General features: G+C 42.9%; 1 protein-coding gene across 7 annotated transcripts in view; it reads left to right on the forward strand.

Annotated features, from left to right (window-relative positions):
- Nucleotides 1–23,989, forward strand: part of Fancc (FA complementation group C) — a 132,299-nt gene that overhangs the window by 17,191 nt on the left and 91,119 nt on the right. For 3 of the 7 annotated variants that reach the window (XM_063276053.1, XM_006253489.5, XM_063276050.1), the window contains exons 2-5: nucleotides 15,571–16,091; nucleotides 18,842–19,038; nucleotides 21,531–21,615; nucleotides 23,714–23,808. In XM_063276053.1, coding sequence (XP_063132123.1) covers nucleotides 18,874–19,038; nucleotides 21,531–21,615; nucleotides 23,714–23,808 — 345 coding nt within the window. In that variant the 5' untranslated portion in view covers nucleotides 15,571–16,091; nucleotides 18,842–18,873. Of the gene's footprint in view, nucleotides 1–15,570; nucleotides 16,092–17,381; nucleotides 19,039–21,530; nucleotides 21,616–23,713; nucleotides 23,809–23,989 lie in introns of those variants that run through there. The other 4 variants (NM_012557.2, XM_063276051.1, XM_063276049.1 and 1 more) reach the window with 3 other exon arrangements.

A 23,989-nucleotide genomic window follows, 5' to 3' on the forward strand; every position in this document is an offset into this window, starting at 1 on the left:
CAAACTACCTCAGTATTTGATACATGCTTTATGCTTTATGGAAAATCAGAAACAAGTTATTTGGTGTCTAAGGTGATATATAATGATATGTCTTGTACTTTTGAGTGTTAGTTTAAAACATACCAGTAAGTATGTTTCTATGTTGAAACATAAAGATAAATGCCATGTATGGGCATAGCAACACTGGACCAGTTTGGCGTGTGAACAAAGAGCCTGCACTCCTGGTACTTTTGCCCAGGTGCCCACACATTAGGGTGCCCTTCTTAAAAGACAAGGAATTATAAAATGGATTTAAAAACTCTTTCTGTTGATGGTAATAAATAAATACAAAGCCTTGACACTTAGAATGCTTGTGATTCTAGTAACTTCTGAGGAGTTTTTGACTTTCCTGCCTTGTAGACTCCACTTCCCTTTTCTAACATGCACAGCACGTTACCTGGAAACTCATTACCAACCATTAAAACCGTCTTGCTTTTATTTGTTTAATATTTATTTATTTATTTATTGTTTGTTTGTTTTTTGAGACAGGGTTTCTCTGGGTTGCTCTGGGCTATCCTGGAACTAGTTCTGTAGCCCAGGCTGGCCTTGGACTCACAGAGATCTTCCTGTCTCTGCCTCCCAAGTGCTAGTATTAAAGGCACCCATCACTACCACGTGGCCATGGTGCCTTTTTTATTCTATTGGTTATGGAGGCTAGAGGTTAACCTCAGATGTCAGTGCTCAGGTGCATAAGCCACAGTGGACTGGGAACAGAACAGAAATAGTGTGGTCACCATAGGACATTGGGAGTTAGTGAAGACTGAAATAGCTAGCCACAGCAGCTTTGGATTGTGTATGCATGTATGTGCATGCATTTATGTATAGAGGAAAAAATTGCAGTCATGATGCATGAATTATTTGATAACCTTAGATTTAATTAGACAAGCAGTTTCCCATTCCACTAACTGAATTCCTCTAAAATGAGACCAGTGGCCCATGTCATTTTATATGGCTGTATTATACATTATTCAATTATTTGCTGATTGTAAGTATGTATAAGCATTTCTTTATGTCATTTCTGTGTTCATCTCTGGTTATTTCCTTTTATTAAATTTTCAGAAATGGGTTAATTCTTACAGAGTCTAACACTTTAGAGCTTTTGGTGTATTTCCCTAAATGCCCTCAGAAAACTCAAACTGGGTGGATGCACTCCCACAAACTTGAACGAGTGACTACGTAGCTGACTTAATTTTCCAAAAGCTTTGCTTATTTTATACATATGTTTGCTTGCCTGAGTATGTATGTGCACCACTTGCATGCAGTGCCTATGCAGGTCAGCAGGTGTTGGATCCCTGGAACCGTAGTTATAGGCAGCTGTGAGTCACCATGTGGGTGCTAATGTCCTAGGGTTATTATTGCTGTGATTAAACACCATAACCAAAAGTAAGCTGTGGGGGGAAAGGTCTGTTTCACTCACAGTTCCATGTGATAGTTCATCAAAGGCAGTGAAGAACTCAGGCAGGGCCTGAACCTGGAGACAGGAGCTCATACAGAGGCCAGGGAGGAGTGCTGCTTTGTAGCTACACTGCTTACTGGCTTGCCACATAGCACTTGTTCAGCCTGCTTTTTATAGAACCTAGGGCTTCCAGCCCTAAGGTGGCCCCACCCACAATGTGTTGGGCCCTCCCACATCAATCACTAATTAAGGAAATGCCCTACAGGCTTCCTTACAGCCTGATCTTAAGAAGCCATTTTCTTGATATGAAGCTCCCTCCTCTCAGATGACTTTAGTTTGTGTTGACATAAAACTTGCCAGCACAACTGACCCCCGTGTCAACTTGACATTCAAACATCACTTTTCAATTAGAGCCTTTTCTTTCTCATTTATTCCCGAAGATAGCATGTTAATATTAATATCATAATATAAAATATAACCTTAAAAATCCCACAGGTTTTACAAATTCAAACACATTAAAGGTTCAGTCTCTTTAAAATATCCAGTCTTTTAAAAATCCAAAATGTGTTTTTAAAAGTCCAGTCTCTCAACCATGGGCTCCTGAATGAAAATTAAATACTTTCTTACTCCAAGAGGAAAGAACCAGGGCACAGTAACAATTTGAACAAAGCAAAACCTAACTTCAAAAGTGTAACTAATTCAATGTCCAAAGCTGGGATTCGCTCACCACCTTCTGGCTTAACCCACTTCTCTGGCTTTATCTTCTGCAGCACACAGCTTAACCTCCAGGCTCGGCAGGCCCCACTCCACTGATACTGCTGTCCTCGGTGCATTCCATGAACTGGCATCTCCAAAATGCTGGGGTCTCTGTTGTAATTAGACTGTGCTTTTCTTCAGGGCTGTCTTCCTCATGCCAAACCTCATCTTGTCTTCAGTTGATGTCCTTCGTAGGACTTCAACTGCTATTGAGGCTGCTCCTTCTCCAATGGCCTATCTTGTCTTCTTAGAGTGCCAAGCCTCCGTTGCTCTCTGTGACCCTTTCATGCCTTCAAAACCAGTACGGATTGAGTGGGTGCTCTTACGAATTACCCAGTCTTGGCTACTTTTGAAACACAGCTTTTGTGTGCTGACCTGAGGAAACACTTTCCAGATTTCCCCTCCATGTCTCTTTTTATAAAAGCAAAGCAAAGCAAAACAACAAAACAAAACAAAAAACTACCATTAATTATTTAGTTCCAGCTGATCAGCATCAGTTGTCCCAGTAAAGCAAAGGTTTTATTTTGGTGGCTCTGGTCTTTTGTTAATCACAGCCCATTCTTTAGCTCTAGATAACCAGAACCACAGAACCACAGATTGTCAACTCAGAGTAACAAACGCCTCTGATAAGAGTCTTTGAGTGACTTTTAAACTCCCCCCGCGACTTCTCAGGCCTCCATTGTCTGCATAGCTCTGAATTTTTTTTTAAAGGTTTATATATGTTATATGTGTATGAGCACACTGTCACTGTCTTCAGACACACCAGAAGAGGGCATCAGATCCCATAACAGATGGTTGTGAGCCACCATGTGGTTGCTGGGATTTGAACTCAGGACCTCTGGAAGATCCTAGTACCAAGTTGTCTTAGTTATGGTTACTGTTGCTATGGTAAAACCATGACCAAGAGCAAGCTGGGGAGGAAAGGGTTGATTTGGCTGTGCTCTGCTGCCTCAGCTGTGTCCTTAGCCCCATGGAAAATGTGAATAGAAGTCTAGCAGTCTTTCCTGAGATGGCTGCCACTGTGGTGAGGGAAGCAGACACATCTTCCTGTGGTGATTACAGGCAATGGGAGGAGTGAGAGGGGTACTGTTTATTTTCAGGCAGTTTGGGCAAGAATTGGCTCCAGTTTTAAAAACAAGAGAAAGCAGCTGGTTGGAATGATGTGGAGTCCATCCCTCCACAACCAGTTTCAGCTGTGGACTGATTTGTGTGTGTGCGTCTGTCCATCCGTCCTTCTGTCTTCAGCAGGTGGTGCTGCAGTGCCAGAGCACAATTCATCTCCAGGAAGCTAGCTAAGGCCTGGATCACGTTGATCCGCCCTGCAAAGCACCAGGAGGCTGGGTTGGGTGAAAAGGCATTGCATTTGGAAATGTCAGTTCAGATGTCCCCTTCCCGGCTTGCCTGAACTCTGGCCTAGCCTGCAGTTGTTGCCTGGTTTGGGTTTCTGAGCACAGAGGCACAAAATTCCTTCTGAGGGAGAATCTTTATGTTTCCATTTCAATAAGTGTTTATATATATTTTTAGTTTTACCACAACATTCTGGGCTTTCCCTTTGATGCTTCCCCTCTGGTTGCTGTGTTTGGAGTAGAGAGCCCATCAAAGAGGATTTCTTGTGCCGTCTTAACAGGAAGTCATGGGCTGAGTGTGTAAAGGAAACAAAGTTAGGTACTTGGTTATATACAGAACTAAAATGTAAGCACAAGAAAGCTTTTCTGTATGAGTTCAGTGCTCCTCAGCACACAGTCACATAAACCCCTGCTAAGGCTTTCAGGCCCCGGAAAGTATGAAAGATTAAGTAGGTGGGGTTTATTAGCACTCTCAAATTGTCTAGAAAGATCGTACTTACTCTTTACCCCTTTGAAGATAAAATTAAAATAAAAGTTTCCAGACAACTCGTTGCCTAACCAGGTACTGTCTTGCACTTTCATTGCCTCTAGCTGCTTGTGTTGGCACAAAAGTGGCTCTGCTTGAAATGCAGGGATACGTTACCAGAGAACAGAGATGAAAGTGTTTATAGCGTCTGACTTCACCTAGAGGTTGCCATTTCATTGTTGTTTGAAGAGGGAAGTGGCTGGCCCCATCATCTGGCAGTGCCACACTGCCTGTAGAGTCAGGGTCAAGTCCACATAGCTAGTCAGAAGTGAGTGTGGGTGACCACATCACCACCTGAGTCAGCTCACTGCTGTCAATTGAAATTCACTTATTGTAGATATTTGGCATTTGGACTTTGTCCAAGTGTTTACGTTGGTAAAGACAGTACTTTTAAATTTCGAGTTTTTAGTTTATAATTTTACAAGTGTTATAAGCATATGGCTTTAGTAGTTTATGTTCATGATAGTTAACTAACAGAATAAAAAAAAAATAACTTGAACCTGTCCTTGGGGCTCTCAGCAGTTCTGACTTAAAGTGTGAGAAACCCTGGTTAAATTATAGCTTAATTCTTCCTGGGTGGTTGAGTTGGCTCAGTGGGTGAAGGTGCTTGTTGCAAGACTTGACATCCATCCCGGTTCTGTTTCTGAAACCCACACTGGGGACTCCTGCAAGTTGTCTTCTGTCCACTGTGCCCTTGCTTTTTATGAACTCCCTCTTGGATACATGAGTGTGTACGTACAGTAAACACACACACACACACACACACACACACACATATGTGTATATGTATTAACCTCAGGCTTTTCCATGTAGGCTCCAGTTCCTGAATAATGACTTAGAGGCTTGTTGTTTATTAAAAGTGCTGTGGCCTTTTGCTAGGCTTGTTCCCTGACTAGCTTGTAACTTATTTAACCTGTTCAACTATTCTGTCTGCCACATGGGTGATTACCTCTCCTCAGTTTCATATGTCTGATTTCCTCAGAGTCCAGGTCGCAAATCTTCCAATGCCACTGACTCTTTCCCAGAATTCCTCTCTCTCTCCTGGAATCCTACCTTCTACTTCCTGCCTTTTGATAACAGGCCATGTGCTTCTTATTGACTGGTGATGCTTCCACACAGTACATAAGAGATTATCCCTATGATATATATGCGTGTGTGTTTGTATATATATACATGTATGTATGTATGTATGTATGTATGTATGTATGTATGTATATACAGTGTGTATGTATGTATGTATGTATGTATGTATGGAGTTCCACTAGCATCCTGGTTTGGGTTTGATTTTTTTTGACCTGCCTTGTTTGTTTGTCCATGACTTGCTCTGCTCCTGTGTCCTTCCTTACACAGCTTAGGTTCTTCTCTGGCTGGAGCCTCTGGGTTAGGGCCTCACCCCATTTCCTTTCCCCCACCCCTTCCCACTGCTTGTGAAGTTTCGTTGATATACAGGTTTGTTTTACTTACTGGCCACAGGCTGCCTGAGAGCAGCAACCGCTGTTACCTTTTCACTGCTTTTGAGTTCCCAGTATAAAATGGGCTTCCTACAGATGTGTGGGCGTCTTTTCTTGGTTTTGTTGTTGAGTGACAAGTTCCTGTGGAAACAAAGATGGAGAGAAGTAGGAATAACCTCAGAATAAAGTCACCAGTGACAAAGGCAAGAAGACAATTATTGTTATTGTTATTCCCCCTCCCCCTCCCCCCCCTCCTCCTCAAGGTGTCTCTGTCTAGTTTCTGGTTGTCCTTGAACTGGCTTTGTAGACCAGGCTAACCTCAGACTTAGACGTCCACCTTCATCTGCCTCTGCTTCCTGAGATTTGGGATTAAAGAGGTTCACCACCAAGCGTGGCTGGTGTCTAATATTTTAATTGTGTTATACCTAACCATGGCTGCCAACTTACATCTGGGAAGAGGGACCCTCCGTAGGTTGACTTCTGGGGATGTCTGTGGTACATTTTCTTGACTAATGATTGATGTGGGAGGGACCAGCCCACTTTTTGTGGTGCCGCCCCTAGGTAGGTGGTCCCACTGAACATGAGATGCAAGCCAGGAAACACTGTTTTGTTGTTTCTGCTTTGTACTCCGGCCTCCTTGGTGTCCCTTGATGGTGGCTGTACCCTGTAAACCAACCGAACTGTGTCCTCCAAAGTTGCTTTTGGTCAGTGTTTACCACAGCAACTGGGAGACAAACGCAGACACATTACTCATGTGTTCTTCAGCACTTTTTCCATGGACTTTACTGAAAGCCTGCAGTGTCACTGACAGAGACGAAGGCAGGACTGCGTGGGCAGTAAGCCGTCAGTGTTGATACTGGAGGCTGAGGGTGACAATGGCTGTGTTTTGAGTTGTTGGGTAGGCTTTTGATGTGCTGATAGAGGGTGTAAATAGTGTTTGTGTCTGAGTGTAAGGATAAGGATGGCATACTTTGAGTTAAGAATAGCCTTCTAGTGCTTCTGGAGGGCTTCTGTTAATTGCTGCTCCAAGCACAAGCACTTGCTGTGGTTAAAAGGAATCAGGCTAGAGAGAAGCTCATTCCCCAAATGCAGGGGACCTGTCTGGAGAGTGCAGGAAAGCCCTGGAGTTACCTGCCAGTTCAAATTTCTGTTAAGTCTTTACAGTTGGCTGAAGAAAGTACACACACTGCACCTGATTTGAAGTTAGCTCCTCCGATTTCGTAGACTCAGCCTCTGTTGAAAATTGAAGTTGTGGGGTTGGGGATTTGGCTCAGTGGTAGAGCGCTTGCCTAGCAAGCGCAAGGCCCTGGGTTCGATCCCCAGCTCCGGGAAAAAAAAAAAAAAAAGAAAATTGAAGTTGTTTGGAAATTATCTCTTAATTTCAGGCCTGTGATTCTGGTTAGGATGCCTCAGGTAAAACAGTACCTACCCCCCCCCCCCCAAAAAAAAAAAAGCCAGTTTCTTCTACTGGCACTTTCCCTCAAACCTTGGTGTTTTGGGGAGGGAAATACAGTTTTGTTTTCTTTCTTATTGTTTATTTTTTGATTTTTATGAGTATTGGCATTCTGCCTGCATGTATATCTCTGAGGTGTTGGATCCCCTGGAACTGAAGTTACAGTTGTGAGCTATCATGTGGGTGGTAGGAATTGAACCTGGGTTTCTCTGGAAGAGCAGCCAGTGCTTGCAACCGCTGAGCAGTCTTTCTAGCCTACTTTCTTTATTTTATAAGTACTTCCTAAGTAGAAGGATATGCTGTTATGACTTTAAGATAATACTGCGAACATGAACTGTGCTGTGTAGCTTGCTGTCTGTGACTTTTGTTAGGTCTAGTTTTCTAACAGGAGGGTTAGAGTGATTCAACTTTTAGGAAATGGGCGAAAAGTAGTGGGGTTTTTGTTTGTTTGTTTTGTTTTGTTTTTATACCAGGATACCACTTGGTTTATGGACCTTATTTGGCATCTGTAGACTTACTTATGATACTTCTGGTTTGGTAATGTTTCAGACCAAAAAAGAAAGCAATTTTATGCTTTCTTGACCCTCAGATGAGTACACTATGCATCTGTTTTTGATACTGTATGGTTTATAATTAGCCTTGTTTTAAATATTGATAATCTGTGAGCTACAAAGTCTTCTATCAATAAAAAACAAATACAGGTTTTGTGTATCTTCTCTCTCTTGCAGCTGCCATAGGCTTGCTATTTTCAGCACACTTGTTTAATACAATTGTAAGTTCCTACTATGTACCCAGTGCTGTGTGTGCTCATGGTCTCCAAAGATATGTTCGGAAAAACAGGTGCTTTGGAGAGGATCTAGCCAAAACATGTTTGATTGAATAAAAACTTGATGAGAACTGGTTTGAGCAGGAGGAGGATTGCCATGTTGTCCTTGTGACCTTGGTGTCCCCAGTTCTGCTGCAGAGGTGCTGGCCAGCTTTCTCAGGTTCCTCACTTTTAAAGCAACTTCTATCACTCTAGGTGTTATGTAATGTCTAACATGGAAAAAACGTCAAACTTGAAGTCTTCCTCTAACAACGTGTGGCACATCTGTTCTGCAGCTATCTATCAGTAAGGTGGTGGAAGAACCACACATGTGCATACCAGCCTGTCACAATGGCCAGGTGTCCCTGAGGCTCCTCATTGGGGAGTTTCTCAAGGCAGAAAACAATAAACACTTGGCCCTGCCCCTCGAGGTCCCTCCCTGCCTTGCAGTGGAGTTGCCAGCTTTTTCAGGCTAGTAGCTAGTGGATGCAGGCTTGGGTACTCTTGCGCTTTAAGGTCTTCTCAGTTTTAATTTCTGTTATGATAAATATTCCAAAATGTAACCCATATAAACCAAAGCTCTTTGTGGTTTCTAGAAAAGCTTTGGAGTATAAAAGGGGCCCCAAGAACAAAACGTTAAAAAAATCTCTTATTAATGCAGACTCTCTACTGGTCTTTGGGAGAGTTAACCTCCCATATGGCATGTGGCAATGATATATTCTAGGATAAATGGATTCCTTCAACAGACAAGAGACATTGACTTATGGGTACCAACTGTGTGGGCAGCGGTGCTGCGACACCAGGGTCCTGCCACTTCTCCTGTGTGCGAGTCAAATATAAAGAACACATAATTATCAACTTTTGTGTAAATTTAATGGCATTAATCACACTCAGTGTTGTGTTTGTGAATTGTACGCTTACACTTGCTAGTCTAGCTATTCCCAGCTGTAGTGGTTGGGAAGGTGTGGTACTTAAGTGGTCATGATTAATTTGTAATAACTATCTTAGAATTTCTCCTGCCATTCATGACTCTGCCCTAACTATGCCTAAGGAATAATGGTCAGGACTGAGTGACTTGAAGCATCCCTTAACATCTGTGAGCAATTATGGTCTCCAACAGAACTTGAAAAGGACCAAGTTTCTTGAATTTCAGTTGAGTGGGACATTTGTAGACTTTGCAGAGTTCAAAGGTTTCCACTGATGGGTGTAGTCATTTGAGACATGAAAAATGTTGCTCAGCACTGATTGTTACAGAACAACAATGGGAAATCATTAGAATAGGAGGAAGAAGTGATGTTTTGTATGTTAAGCTAGAGGCTGGAGTTACTGTTAGAGTTACAGTTGTTGGGTCTAATTCCCAGGCCCACACTGTCCTGCCTGGGCCTGTGGGACTTTCTTTCTGATGTCTGTTGGCCTTGGTGCTGAGATATGACTGGGAACTAAACATCAAGAACCTTTTGAGATGAGAGATTCACTGGTTCAGCACCTTCCCTTACAGGCACTTAGCTTTCTGATTTTGTTTGTACGTATGTGTTCATTTTTTTAAGAAGATTTATTCATTTATTATATATAAGTACACTGTAGTTGTCTTCAGATACACCAGAAGAGGGCATCAGATCTCTTTACAGATGGTTGTGAGCCACCATGTGGTTGCTGGGAATTGAACTCAGGACCTCTGGAAGAGCAGTCAGTACTCTTAACCGCTGAGCCATCTCTTCAGCCCCGTTTTTAAATTTTTTATTTTTATTTTATTTATTTTTTTTTATTAACTTGAGTATTTCTTATATACATTTCGAGTGTTATTCCCTTTCCCGGTTTCCGGGCAAACATCCCCCTCCCCCCTCCCCTTCCTTATGGGTGTTCCCCTCCCCACCCTCCCCCCATTGCCGCCCTCCCCCCAACAGTCTAGTTCACTGGGGGTTCAGTCTTAGCAGGACCCAGGGCTTCCCCTTCCATTGGTGCCCGTTTTTAAATTTTAAATTAAGCTCATGTACTATGTCTGGGAAGGCACATGTGGATAAAGGTGCCTGCAGAGGCCAGAAAGGGCATCTTAGTTGCTGGAACTGGAATTATAAATGGTGTTTACTGCCTTTACTGTTGGTGCTGGGAATTAAACTCAAGTCCTCTCTCTGCAAGAGCAGCACATGCTCTTAACTGCTGAGTCATCTCTCCATATTTTTACTTTTTGTAACTAGTACATAAAACATAAAAATTACATGTTTGTTTTCCAGCCTCTCAGTCAGACATGGCTCAGGTACATACTTGCTTTTTACTGTCATCTTCTATTCATTGATCAGTGGTTGGTGAGCTCCATGCTTCTGGTGAAGCACTCATATTCTCCCGGAAGTTTCTGAACAATATTTTCTCCTAAATAGAAGAACTCACAAAACTGAGAGAGCTGCTGTCTACAAGGTGCTCTTTCTGTCACCTGCCGCACTCTGACTCTGAGCTGTGATATCACGCTGTGAGAGTGTTTTTGTGCCCTGGAGATAAGATGGAGGCCAGACCTTGGGCAGTTCATAACTCAAATTCAGAACTCCGAGCACTGCTTGGACTCAGCTCTTTCCCTAATGATACCATCTTCCTTCCTCAGTCCGGCTCCTGGAGAACCCCCCACTGGCCCTAGGGGAAGGAAGGAACATGGGCATGAATGCAGGGTCTCATCCCTGACTGACTGCTTCTGGCTGTCTGTGTTTATAGAACTTTCCCTTCTGCCTAGAAATTTCTAAAGCTGTCTTATTTTCTCCTGTGCACTGTGTGGGGACTGTGTGCAGAGGGTGAAATCACCATTGAATGGTTTTGATTCCTTAGGGACAACTTGGTAAGTAATGTGCTAAGAAGGAAATTGTTAAAAAACTGGAAACTTCTTGTAGCATCTGCTGCCATTGGCGTTTGTTGCAGACACTTGTGTGGTCTGGTCGCCTCCATCTTTAAACACTGAGCTTTAGGGGACATATTAGGAGCTCCCACCTTCTTACTGCCTAAACGAAGGACACCAAGCATTGTCTCTGTAGGAGCTCTCAGTGAAGTGAGTGTGGCCAGACACTGGGCAGACTCTAGGCACTCACGGGTTTAATTTATGTAGACAGCTTTCAGTTGCACCACAGGTCTGAGGAGCAGCTGGGACAATCCTGGAGAGGAGTAGAAATGGCTGTAAAGCGGGGGAACCAGCCCCATTTTACAAGGCATGGTTTCTGGCACCTTGTAGGAACCACAGTGATATCTATGTGATTGTGAACTGTCCTTCCTGATGGAGGAGTTTAATAACTTCCCCTCCTGAATGGAGACAGAGTAGCAGAACAGAGCCGAGCCAAGGACCGCAGGAGGGAGGTATGGATTGGTTCTTCCTCTGAGCCACACTGGGAAAGGAGCTGTTACTGCAGAGAAGGAAGGAGTGGTGGATGCACAGACACTTCACCTGGTTCTGGTCAGTCAGCATTTTCAGAAACAAGGTCAGGCGAACAGAAGGAATAATTTCTGAACAGTTCAACATTGCTTGTTCTGTCCATCAACACTTTACATCCTGGTTAGCATTGATAGTCTGTGAACTTTCTTCCCTTTATTGCTTCTTAATGTTGGGACAGTGTTAGTATGGTAAATGTATGTCTAGGGGAGGCAGGAAAATAGACTGAGCATTTCCTTGGGTCTTTGCCAGTGTTGTGAGCACGGTTCACAACCCTCACCGTGCTGTTCCTTAACTCTGAGGTGGCAGGCTTTGTGATGTGTTTATAACCGCTACAGTTCGACCTCGCTGTGTTCCAGCTGTGTGCAGGTATTACTGTGTCTTTGTGTTCTTGTGAGGTAGTCTCACACAGACTGAACAAAGAACAGAGGCTGGACATTTTGCTTGGGAATTCACAGTGGAAGCCCCTTCATTTTCAGTGCTGCATAGTGTCCCACATGTCTTCATTGTGTTTGTTACAAGTATTGCTGATATATATGTTCTGCTAGTACACCGCATACTGTATAAGCTTGTGAGGTTTCGAGGGAAAGTTTGGAATTCATAGATTTTTTTTCTATTAATTAATTTACTAACAAAGCTGTGACAAACATTTCTGCTAAGGTTGGAATTATTTCTCCTTAGGTCTAGGTTGGTGTTGTATTTTCTCTTTTGTGGTTTGTTTTATGTTGATATTAGTCACATGTACATTTAGGATTGTAGCTTATTCCTGATGATAAATTGTAGCTTAAACCTTGAGTGCTTGTGAGTAGTTTTGTTTTGGGGCGTGTGTGTATGTGTGTGTGGGGGGTGGAAGGGTGGAATGTGAGTGTGAGTTGTGATGTGCTGTGGGAGTGTGGGTGGTGGTGTGTATGTTTGGAGGGTGCATGCATGTGAATTCCTGGGTACTCAGGCTGGTGGATTCTTATGCAGAGGCTAGAGCAAGACCCCCCTCCCCTCCCTCTGTCTCCTCAGTCTGTCAGCCTCCATTGCTCTCTGCCTTGTTGCTGTGAGGCAGGATCACTCACTGAACCAAGCTAGCCATTTGGTTAGTGAGCTCTTGGTCTGTTTGCCTGTCTCTGCTGCCCAAGGCTGGAGCTAAAACATGTAGTTATCCCTGTTTTTTGTGGGCTCTTAGAGTCTTAGCTGAGTCTTCATGCTTGTGGAGCAGCATTCCTGCTTTCTCTCTTCATCCCTGCCTTTGCTTTTGGTTAGGTAGTCATTTTAAAAATACCTTCCTTATCCCCATCTCTGTATTGTCCAAGTATTTCTTTTGTAGCAGCATGTAGGTCCTTTAAAAGATTAGAACTGATAATCTTTGTCTTTCATCTAAATTTTTAATTTATTAATTGACTTTATTTGCATATACTACTAAGACACTGAGTTTAAGCCTGCCATTTTAGTGAGGCTTATTTATTTTCTGCTTGGTGTTGGGATTGAGACCAGGCCTCATGCTAAGCAGGCAGGCTGCAGGTGAGCTGCCCTGCTGCAGGTGAGCCGTTTACTCAGACTGCCTGCTGGACATCCCTTCTCCTTCCTATCTTAGCCTTTTGGGGGCTGGCTGATTACTATGTTTTACTTATAAACTGTTTGCTTTGGTAATTTGGAAATTATATAACACCAGTTTATGATGTATTTTGTGTGGATATTCTAAAAATTGTAGTTTGCATTCTTGAGTTACCAAGACCCAAGGCCACCCTTTCCATCTGTTCTTCTGAAACAGTGTGGAAGCCTTGGGATTCCTGACTCAAACCTCGGAGCTGTAAACGTGTGCATTCACGTCTCAATATCTGCATGTACCTAAAGCCCAATGCTCAGGATGCTTTTCTTTTGTGGGTAATAATTTTATTTCCCACACTGCTTGAATTTCACCTAGAATTGTTCTCCATCTTCCTTAGCCCCAGAGCGGCTGGTGGTCTATTTCTTGTTTTAGTGTCAGAGAGGTTCTAACCGTCCTTTAAGTTCCAGAAGGGTGGCTGCTGCCTGAGAGTCCTAGTTGGTCCACATCCTTTGTTGAGGATGAGCTTTTTTTGGATTTGTTTCTTCATCTCACCCTGTACATTATTGTGTGTTCTCCTACTGTTGGGGTTTTCCTCTCTTGAGTTCTGGATAACTTCTTCAGATTTACCTTCCAGGCCCCCTGACTATCTTTGTCTTGGTCTGACTACCCATGGAATTCTTCATTTACTTACGTTGGTTTTTTAGCCTCTCCCTTCCTCTTGTTTTGATCACAGTGTGTTCTGTTACCAGTGCCTCTCTGTGGTTCTAAACTTGTCATCTGGTCACTGCACTCCATTTGGGTCTTTGGTTCTTGTCCATTGTTGTTTGGTTCTTATTGCATTGGTTTCTTCTATATGTTCTTTATGCATTTGGAAAATTACTTCTAGAAATAACTGGACCCCATGAGGTGACAATATTTTCCTGCATGGGGCTCTGTGCAACTTCCAGGAACCCACAGTACTTGAAATCTGGGACTACTGTGGCCTTTGCCTTCCCAGTTAGGCTGTCATTCATGGGAGGAGCTTCACTTCCAGGTCACTGCTTTTACTCTACCTGCTTTAATCTCCTCCCGAGTCTAGCAAGCTTGTCAAGGCTGCAAATGCCTCACCTCCGCTTTTACAACCCTGTGTACCAATTTCTAACACCACACTCCTGTACCCATTTCTATACTGAACGTAGCTCTGTGTAATCACGTTCAGGAGGAACACTGGTCTGGCTTACCATTGTCTGAAGTATAACTGACATGGGCTCTAAGTTTGTATTAAATATATTCATTATTATACTTTGGTTTATGGTAGCTGTCTTGGTTAGTCAAGAGAATTTTAAATAATACATATTTTAATTCTGTGTATATGTGTGCATCTGTGTATGTGTGTGTGCAGGTGTCCATGAAGTCTAGAAGAGGGCATCATGTTCCTTGAGGTAGATTTACTGATGGTTGTGAACTCTGATTTGGGTGCTAGGAACCTAACTCTGATCCTGTGGAAGAGCAGTGCATGCTCTTGACCACTGAGCCATCTCTCCAGACCCATTGCTTTCAGTATGCAAAGTCTAAAAAATACTTTAATAGCTTTTTCTTTCTTCCCAAGGTGCTAATTCACAGTGATAACCTATTAATAACACTAGGTCTTATCAGATCCTGTTCTCATCAATTCCTGGAGCCCATGGTAGAAGGAGAAAGCCAACACAACTTTACAGATAGTGACCTCCACACATATATGCCCTGTGTAACTTTGTACACACACACACACACACACACACACACACACACACACACACACACAAAATTGCATCCAAGGTGTCACCAGCAGTCAGAGCACACTGAATGCAGAGCACGAGACTGCTCAGAAGTGCATCGAGCTGCTTTGCCCAGAAGCAGCTCAGGGCTGAGCCTGAGGTTCTTGGCATGATCTTCCCAACTATAGAAGAGTAAAGGAACAAGTGTGGGAACCAACACAGTAGACACCAGAGTAGCAGGTCTGAGAGCTGTGCAATTAGAATACAGGAAGAAATACACACTGATGACAGGATTTCCCAAATTAATATTAGATCCTAGAGACTCAGAGAATACATGGCAAGATAAATACCTAACTACATCTAACTGCATTTTCAAACCACAGAGGAAAAAAAATCACAGCTAGAGGCTTCTGGAGGAAGTCAGCGGAAAAAGACATTTTACATATGAAGGCATTTATGTAAGAATTCTCCTCAAAAATATGCAAGCGTAAAGAGTACAGTGAAACTGTAGGTGTGGAAGAGAAGATTCTAGGATAGCTCCAAGGAGAACCTCTACTATCCGCAGTAGCTCAGGCCTGTAATCTTAGGACTTAAGAGGCTGAGGCAGGAGGTTTGCCATGAGTGTGAGCCATCCTGGGCTGCAGAGTTGTATTCTGTCTTAAAAGAGAAGAAAGAAGAAAAGAAAAAAAGAAAAAAAGTGAGGGGTGTGGGTAGAGAAAGACAGGTTTCAGGTGGGTAACTGGGGTCTGCCTTCCTATCCACCTAATTCAGAATGAGGCTCCCAGCAGTGTCTGATGTGCCAGAGTCTTAGGCCCACCCTGGCTGGTGGCAGCTCTAGGACAAGGCAGAGGTGGGTTGCTAGGTGGACAGCACTGCCTTCAGCTGTGCAGTGCTCTGGGTACTGTGAGGTCGGTGTGTCTCTGGAGGGGTCTCTCTGACCTGTGCAACCTTCCATGTCTAAACAAAGGTCGGCTTTAAGGTTTTGAAAATAAAATTGTGGGTTTTGGTCCCTTGTTTCTGTAAAATTTTCTTTGATTTACCTTTTTAAATATCTAAACTGACTTGGCCCCAGTGTCATGTGAAATATACAAAGTCTATTTATTTGTCTTTTCTTATTCTAAGGTGAGGTGGCTCTTCTTGGCTGTCAACTTGACTACATCTGCAGTTAACAAGAATGCAAGTGACTGGACTCACCTGTGAGGGATTTTTCTTTTTTTTTTTTTTTTTTTCTTTTTTCTTTTTTTAGGAGCTGGGGACTGAACCCAGGGCCTTGCGCTCGCTAGGCAAGCTCTACCGCTGAGCTAAATCCCCAACCAGAGGGATTTTTCTTAATTAAACCATTTAAAATGGAAAGACCCACTTTTGATTTTTTGATCTGGGAAGATCCATCTTTAACCTGGATGACACTTTCTGCTGGCGACCTATAGTAAGGACGTGGAAGAAGGAAACTTACTTTCTTTGCCTGATTGCTTTCACTCTTCCTAGAAAGTCCATTCCTTCACTGGCATTAGAGTGTACTTCTCAGGATTCTGACAAATACTGAAGACCAGTTGAGACAGCCAGACTTGTGGACTGAACAACTACTAGATTCGTGGACCTTCCATCAGAAGACAGCCATTCTTAGACTAGCTAAACCACAGCCTGTAAGCCACTCTAATAAATTCCCATTGTGTGTGTGTGTGTGTGTGTGTGTGTGTGTGTGTGTGTGTGTGTATTTGTATGTATAAAATCATATATATATATATATATGTATATATATATATACTTGAACTATATATATATGAACTTATTTTGTAAGTTCTGTTCCTCTGGAGAACCCTGACATACATAAAGGCACAGACTTTCAGTTTTGGAGGTCTTGTATTACACTTTAAAAAATTAAATTATTTGGAGAAGTCTTGCTAGGACATGTAGCTTAGAACTATACTTTGAAAACTACCAGAGAATTACCATTTGTTTGATGTATATTGTGTTTGTCAGCAATGTTACATTCTAGGAAGGCAGAGAAGTGATATACCAGCAAAGGAATCCGTAACTGAGTGAATTAATAAATGTGCAGAGTGATTAACACTAGTGAAGAGCTATTAAGACATCAGGAAAACAGTCTGGAAGCAGGGAGGGGTTAGTTGTATTCCAGAGCGTGTCTGAAGCCTGGCCTGACTGTGTGCCATGCTGGGGAGCAGAAGAAAGGGCGGCCTGGGAGTGTGGAGCCTGTAGACCACAGCAGAGGGTTGGCGGGTTATGTTGTATATTGTGTCTTTTCTCCTTCCTCCTGCCTGAGTTGGATTTCTTTCCAAGGAAGCTGTTCAAAAGAAAAGGAGTGTTAAATGTGTACTGGGTGTGAATTATATGTACAAAGGTTGTTTTTTGTATTTATAGGATTTGTAGAGGAGCACATGAGACCTACAAATACTCGTGACCATCCAGGAGGGAGACTGAAGGAATTCATGAAGTTCCATGTTATTTTATGGGTAGTGTTTTGTAGATGGCTTGGAAGACAATGAGAATGGGAGGCACCAGGTGTAAGTGTTATAGCTCTGAGGAGAAAGGGTTCCCTAGTACAAGTGTTGCAGTTCTGAAGGGACCACAAAGTCACACTGCACAACAAACCTCAGAGACACAAGACACTGACTGCTTCTGCATGGGCCAGAAGCAGCAAAGAACTGGCCAGGCTTTATATAGGGTTTCTCGGGGGTGGGAAGAGATGAGGCTTTCCAGGATAGCCTGGGATTGGTGGGATTCTGTGGCCTGATCTTGGAGCAAGCTCAAGGATTGGTGGGATTCTGTGGTCTGATCTTGGGCTATTTTTTGCCTTTGTAGGGTGGAGCTTGACCACTAGAGTCTTAAAGGGCTAGAAGTGGCTGTTACAGCCATTAGAGCACTCTGGGTGGTGGGCAGAGGGTGGGGCATGGGGGATGGGATTGGCAAGTCTTGGCCACTGAGGCTGGAAGGGTTTCCACCAGGTCCATCATGCAGACCTATGGTTTCTAAGTGTCATTTTGGCAGTGTGCATGTGTGTCTTGTGTTAATCAGTTTCCTGTTGGTTCCCACTTTGGTTGAGTCCCTAAGGCTGCAGATGCCACTTTCAGTTCCCATACTTAGCTGTCACCTCCAGTTTCTTTGACTGTCCTGCTTAGGAGAAGGCCACCTTCCTTTTAGACAGGCACCTTCCTTTTAGAAGTAATGTTTTACATTACTCATTGTGCTAAGTGCACCCTGGAGGTGAGATCTCTGCATGCTGTGCTATCCCAGGGAAGCTCAAGGGTTCAGAGGAACTGCCCTTCTCTACAGGGGCACTAGGCAGTGGATTGTAGGGGCCCCTGGATACCAGGGGCCTAGCTCTTCCACTCTCTGAAGAGGTGAGCTCCTTTTGTGCTTTCTTACATTTACTTCAGGGGCAAGAAGTCAGGCTTAGATTTATTTTCTGTCCTTTAATGAGTCCACCACCTAGTAAATGTGGTATGTCATGTTTTATGAAAATATGGCTTCTCGTGGATGGATTTTATATGTAAAGCAGTGCTTTGAAATTTATTCTTTAACCTTTTATTAACTTATTTGTGTGTATGTGATGTATGTGTAGATGTGCAAAAGGGGTGCATACATGTGGAGACCAGAGGTTGACATTCAGTGTCTATCCTGACTTCCTCTATCTCTTAACTTTTTGAGATAGGATCTCTCACTGAACTTGGTGCACACCCACTGGGTAGGTTTTGTCCAGTGAGCTCTGAGGGCTATGTGGAGTTACAGCCATGTCCCAGGAGGCTTGTCCTCAGGCTTCAAGGCTCACACTACCCACAAAGCAACTCCAGGCTCCTGGAGCAGTGTTTAATTAAACAGATTGATGTGTGAGGAAGACATTACTTTTTTCCCTGAGAGATGAACTGGGCAGAAAATTCCTTAGATAGTAATGCATGGGGCTCCTTTATAGCTAAATGAGAAGCCAGGCATCAGTATATCAGAAGCATTTGTCAGGCACAGACCATAGGTCAATACCCCTGGGTGCTTCTGATTTCTTATCACTAGAATACGAAAAGGAGCTTTATAGTCAGGACATTTAAAAAATAGCTCAATCGTAAGGAGAGATAAAGTATTATCAGCTGTGCTTTTTGCCCACAGTTAGTGACTTCCTGTGGAAGTAGTGTAATGACTTTTAGTAATGACATGACTCATGATAAAAGTTCAGATGTTAAAATTTGAGCTACAGCTGGATGACATATTTAAAATGACTCAGAGAGGACTCCAGGATCACCAGCAGGCTATTTTCATCCCTCACAATGTGCCTTCGCCTGCGGTGGGTCATGAATGTGCTGGTAGAAGAGCCTGTCCTGAATCTCCATCTGTGCCCTCTCTGAAGACCTGATGTGTGCTCACCGTTTCCTGTGCTGCTTGGCAGGCTGCGGTGAAGGGACAGCGCTGCTCTCAGAGATGGCTCAGGAGCCTGCAGACCTTGCTTCTGACTATCAGTTTTGGCTGCAGAAGCTTTCTGCATGGGAACAGGCCTCTTCCAAGGAGACCCAGCGGGACACTTGTCTTCACTTGTCCCGGTTCCAAGAGTTCCTGAGGCAGATGTATGAACTCTTGAAGGAGATGGTAAGTGTCCTGTGACTTTAGGGACTCCACCACTCAAGAGTATGACTTAGAGTCAGGGAGTTGGGTGATTGACTTAACTGAATTTACTGATATGTGCTGCAGACAAGGGTTATTTTTGTATCTTCTGGTATAAAATAGCATTAGTTCTCTTCTTACCTATTTGAGACTGCCTGGCCAAGAAAATTAATAAATCTATTCATTCTTGCAGTGTTCAGAATTGAACCCAGGGCCCAAGGGGCTTCAGCATGTTAGACAGACTTTTATCACAAAGTTGTATGCTAAGCCTAAGCAAATCATTTTAGGTTGCAGGGCTTTGAGGTTTGCTGTAGTGCCCTTCAGGCTTTCTAGGGGCTCTAGACGGTTTGCCCTTTCCTCAGCTCTGCTTTCAAGTAGGTTCTCCTCAGAGACAGTAAGATCCTGTTATTGTCTCTATCTCTCTACTAGGATCTCTTCTAGTAAACATTTCAGAGATCCTTTTAAATAATACACTTTTGAGTGTCTTCATTTATGTAATTTATCGATTATACTCCTGTTTATCTGCATGTTGACATAAATTGCTTACAACTTTGGCTGACCTAGAACTCACTCTGTAGATAAGACTAGCCTCACACTCAGAGAGCCTCATAGATCTACCTACTTGTGCCTCCTGAACGCTGGGATTTAAAGGTGTGTACCACCACTGCCAGATAGGGGCCATGTTTTCATGCTATAGACATATTAATGTTTCATACTTTTTAAATTTGAAAATGAAAGTTGAATTGTTGTTTCACAGAAGTAGTTTCCTGCAATACTTTCTGTGTGTTCATCAAAGAAGCAAATAAGAAATTTGAAGAGCAAATTTCTATAGGTTATTATTCTGTAGATAATGAGTTCATATGTCTTTAGAAATTAAAAGGCAAAACTGTGTGAACTTGGTACTGATTTTTGAAAAAAAATTCTTTTAGTAAGATTTATGTAACTTGACCATAATGTGGTCTCAAAAAGTCTAGGGCCAGCCCCTGGTGCTGGGACCACATGAGGAACTTCCTTATGCAGCATCTGGGGCACAAAGGTCTTTTTGCCCATGGATCACTAAGGAAACCAGGAATGTTAAACATGCAGGGGCCTCTCTTCAATGTCAGAGATAAAATAGCTTGTTTTCCTACCCAGAAAGCTGAGAGTGGATATTGTTAATGACCTGGTGACCTTTTTGCTATCTTGTGGTGGCAGACCTCACCCAAAGCCCCCAATGTTTATGCCAGGCTTTCCCTTCTTAGCTCCTAGTTAATAGAACCATCTTTTGGAAGGGTGTCACATGTACTATGCAGCCTGCTGACCTCTGTACTATCTTAGTCAGAGACCACACTAGAGTTGTAGAACCCCTCTTATGGTCATATATTTTGTAAAGGAGTTTCTAAGTAGTCACACCCTAGCTTTATTGTGTACCAGGAACGATTGTTTCCTGCAAACTAGAGAGTGAGTGAGTGATTGTTGCCTGGGAACATTTTTCCAAATCGTTCTGTGTTTTAAATATGCTGACAATGAACCACCTGGTATCAAGTGTCCAGGTCTGGTCCAGGTTGATGGACGTCAGTCTGAACCAAGTTCTCATTGTGATCTGTTTGAGGATCACTTCCCTTCCTGTATATCTCTTTTGGCTTCCCCACATATATACTTAGTATTATCTTGCTTTTGAACCTTTTGGAAGGTAGAGAAGTGGGGAAAGATCTAGTTGTGTACCAAGACTGTGCTTTTATTTTAATCTTTTTTTCTATTTGGAATGACAGGATAAGAACTCTGTAACTTGCAAAGGAAGGCAGGTGGCTGAGGCACTAAGATGTGTGTCTTCCGGTGTTACAGCAGTGATTGTAACATGTGAAATGACTTTATGCTTCACTTACAATAGCCCGGTCTCTGAGATGATAAAACTAAGTTACAGAATTCTTATCCTGTCACATCTTCGAAAAGCCCAGTGATAAGGGGCCTTTGAAACATGCAATAAAATTTATTGTGAGAAGAGAGGTGTTACATAAGAGGCAGGGTAACATGGTTACTAGTCACCAGTACTGTTTTTATTCTTCTTTTGTCTATGTTGGGTTTAAATGAAATAGTCTTTCCTGGACTGGACAATCTCAGCACTTAGGAGGCAGAAGCAGGCAGATCTCTGTGGGTTTATGACCAGCATGTGAGTTCCAATACAGGGCTATGTAGATAGACCTTGTCTCAAACAACAACAATGAAACCGTCTTTTCTGACGATTAAGTTTGAGCAAAATATAATTAACTTTCTGATAAAATTGAAATGACCTAATTATGTTATACTGAGGTTTTAAGGATAAAGTATAAGTTACTTTGAGTTTCTTAACTTAGAGCTCCCCTCTAATCTCTTCCCCTACACTTTCTAAACCAGGATGCATAGGCGCTCTCAGGCTCTCTTGAGGAATTGTGTTTGTTGCTCAGTTGAATTTCATAGTGCTCTTTAATTATCAAAACATGTGGTTGTTGTTTTCACAGGATTCTGATGCAATCCTGGAACGGTTCCCCTCAATTGGTCAACTGTTGGCAAAAACTTGTTGGAATCCTCTCATCTTGGCATATGGTAAGAGTCTCAGCACACAAACACCAAATGACAGTGTTGCTGTCTGTACTTCGAATGAAGCACAGGGATGTAAATTGTAACCTTTTTCACATTTCCATGGGGCAGCTCACCAAGTGCACATCTTCTTGTGCTTCTGTGTGACAGACAAACACACACACATATGCACAGAGGCTTATACATGTGGGCCTGTAGGAAAGCCAGGCTTCTTACAGTGGAGAAAACACCTCATGATTTAAACACCAGTGTTTGTAGGTGCTTTTATTACTCTACCTCATTTTTAATTCTCTATAATTAAACTTGATACTAATGATACCCAGTTGATTGTTCGCAGTTCCGTGTTATCTCACGTACTGTTGCCCATATTATGAGTATATATCTTCTTGATGGAAAGAGCTGTTTGGTCAGGGTGAGAAGCAAGGGTGAGAGGGTAGAGGAAGGACCTGGAGATAAAGGGTGAGTACGCCTTCCTCAGTGACACTGTTCTGTGAACACACTGCCTTCCCTGTAGCCTGGGGCTTTGGCTCTCATTGCCAGCCAATTTAGGCTAAGAACTAGAGTTTCCTTCCCATCATCACTCTGAACATCTATTCCTGTAACAATAACCAGTCGTTATCATCTCAGAAAATTGCTGCTTTGTACTTTTAATCTGGGACTTAAAGTCTAAAGGATTTTATCTGGAATTTCAGTTCGGGATACCCAAAAGTGAGCTATAGGCAGTGGATGTTTATTTCTTTTTCCTCTCATTCTTTTTTAGAACTCAAATGTGTGCCAATATCAGATGGTGGATCCTATCAGATCTGAGGCAGTTTATTATATCACCAAAGTGCCCTGCACCCTGTGGGATCCCCAGCCTCAATCTTGGGGTCTCCGGGGGAGGAAGCTCCTGAATGCCAGCCCCTCTGTGGAGTGCTAGTGGCACTTAGGTAGCCAGCAGTGGCTTATTTATGCCTGTGAACCTTTAAAGTGATGTGCGTGGTCATTAACCAGGGGTACATCTCTGTATCACTCCTGAGCAGAGATTGGGAGAGTGTCCCTAGATCTTTTTTTTTTTTTTTCTTCCTTATGAGAGAAAACTTGATACACTTGTTGAACTAAGTGTGTAGAATCACTCAGCACCCTGGAGAAGCTGCCCGTCTATTGATTGTCTGGAGTTTATGTTCCATGAATTACCATCTCCCTCCCTCCCTTTTAAAATTGCTTCCTAGTGCATCCCATTCCTCCTTATTCCACAGTAAGGCATATTGGGATGTTTGTTACTCGTGGTTTAGTATTTACACCAGGTCAAGTACAACAGTCGTATTTTTACTCTGATGTATCAGTTCAGCCTGAAGAATTCTTTGAAAGTTACGAGTCTGGAAATTAATGCGTCTTAGGCAAAACTACTGGCACTGTATTTAAGCTGATAGGGAAAAAGGAATGTCCCTCAGAACGGCCTGGTGAGTTACTCAGATTTATTAATTACTGAGAAAGCATAGGCTTAATGGTTGTTTTTAAAGCCCTAACAATTATGAAGGGATTGGTGCTTTCAGTGAATGCAGAGATCTCCAAGGTTGGTCCTGTCCTGTGCCTCTCATAACAAAGCCATTGCAAACACTGTTAGCCTACAGGAGGCTGCAAGGTGAGCTCTGGATGTCTTTGAGAACACTGCAGGGCTGGGGATGTCTACCTCCCCTCTCTTCCATCACGGGGTCTGTATTGCTGTAGCCAGCCTGTATCTAACAGCTTCAGTTTCCAAGGTTAATACTGTTTTTTAAGTGTGCTCTGAGTCTCTACCTGGAACAGATTCGGCTACCAGAAGAAACAGACAGATAGTAGTTGTTTTGCTTTAAAGAGATTGAAATTACTGATGTTTAAAATGTGAAATTAGAAACATGTTGAAGAGCCCAGCACTTTCAGCTCTTTCCGTCCTTCTTGTTTGGCTTTAAAAACTGCTGCTGCTGCAGAAGAGAGTTGACCACACAAGAGCTGAGCAGTGAGCCGAACCCACAAGTAGAAAAGCCTCCGCTGAGCTTGTTGCTTGAGGTTTTCCTAAGCATGTTCTTAAGGTTTTTTTTTCCTATTTGATAAAGTCTTTTCATTTTAGTGTTCTTTTCTGCAGACGAAAGCCAAAAGATTGTAATATGGTGCTTATGTTGTCTGATGAACAAAGCACCACGGACTTCTGCAGAGTCAGGACGTAACTCATGGATCCAGGTAAGAGAGTAAGGTTTCACCTGCTGGCTCTGCTCTGACTTCAGTTGATGGTTTAAAGGCACCCCCCCCCCCAAACACACACATTTCCTTCCCCTTTATTGGATTGATTCTGTCATGTTTTAAGGCAGTGGTTCTCAACCTGTGGGTTGTGACCCCTTGGGGGTTGAACACAGGGGTTGCA

This window comes from Rattus norvegicus, chromosome 17 (genome assembly GCF_036323735.1).
Source record: "Rattus norvegicus strain BN/NHsdMcwi chromosome 17, GRCr8, whole genome shotgun sequence".
In the NCBI taxonomy this organism is placed as follows: Eukaryota; Metazoa; Chordata; class Mammalia; order Rodentia; family Muridae; genus Rattus; species Rattus norvegicus.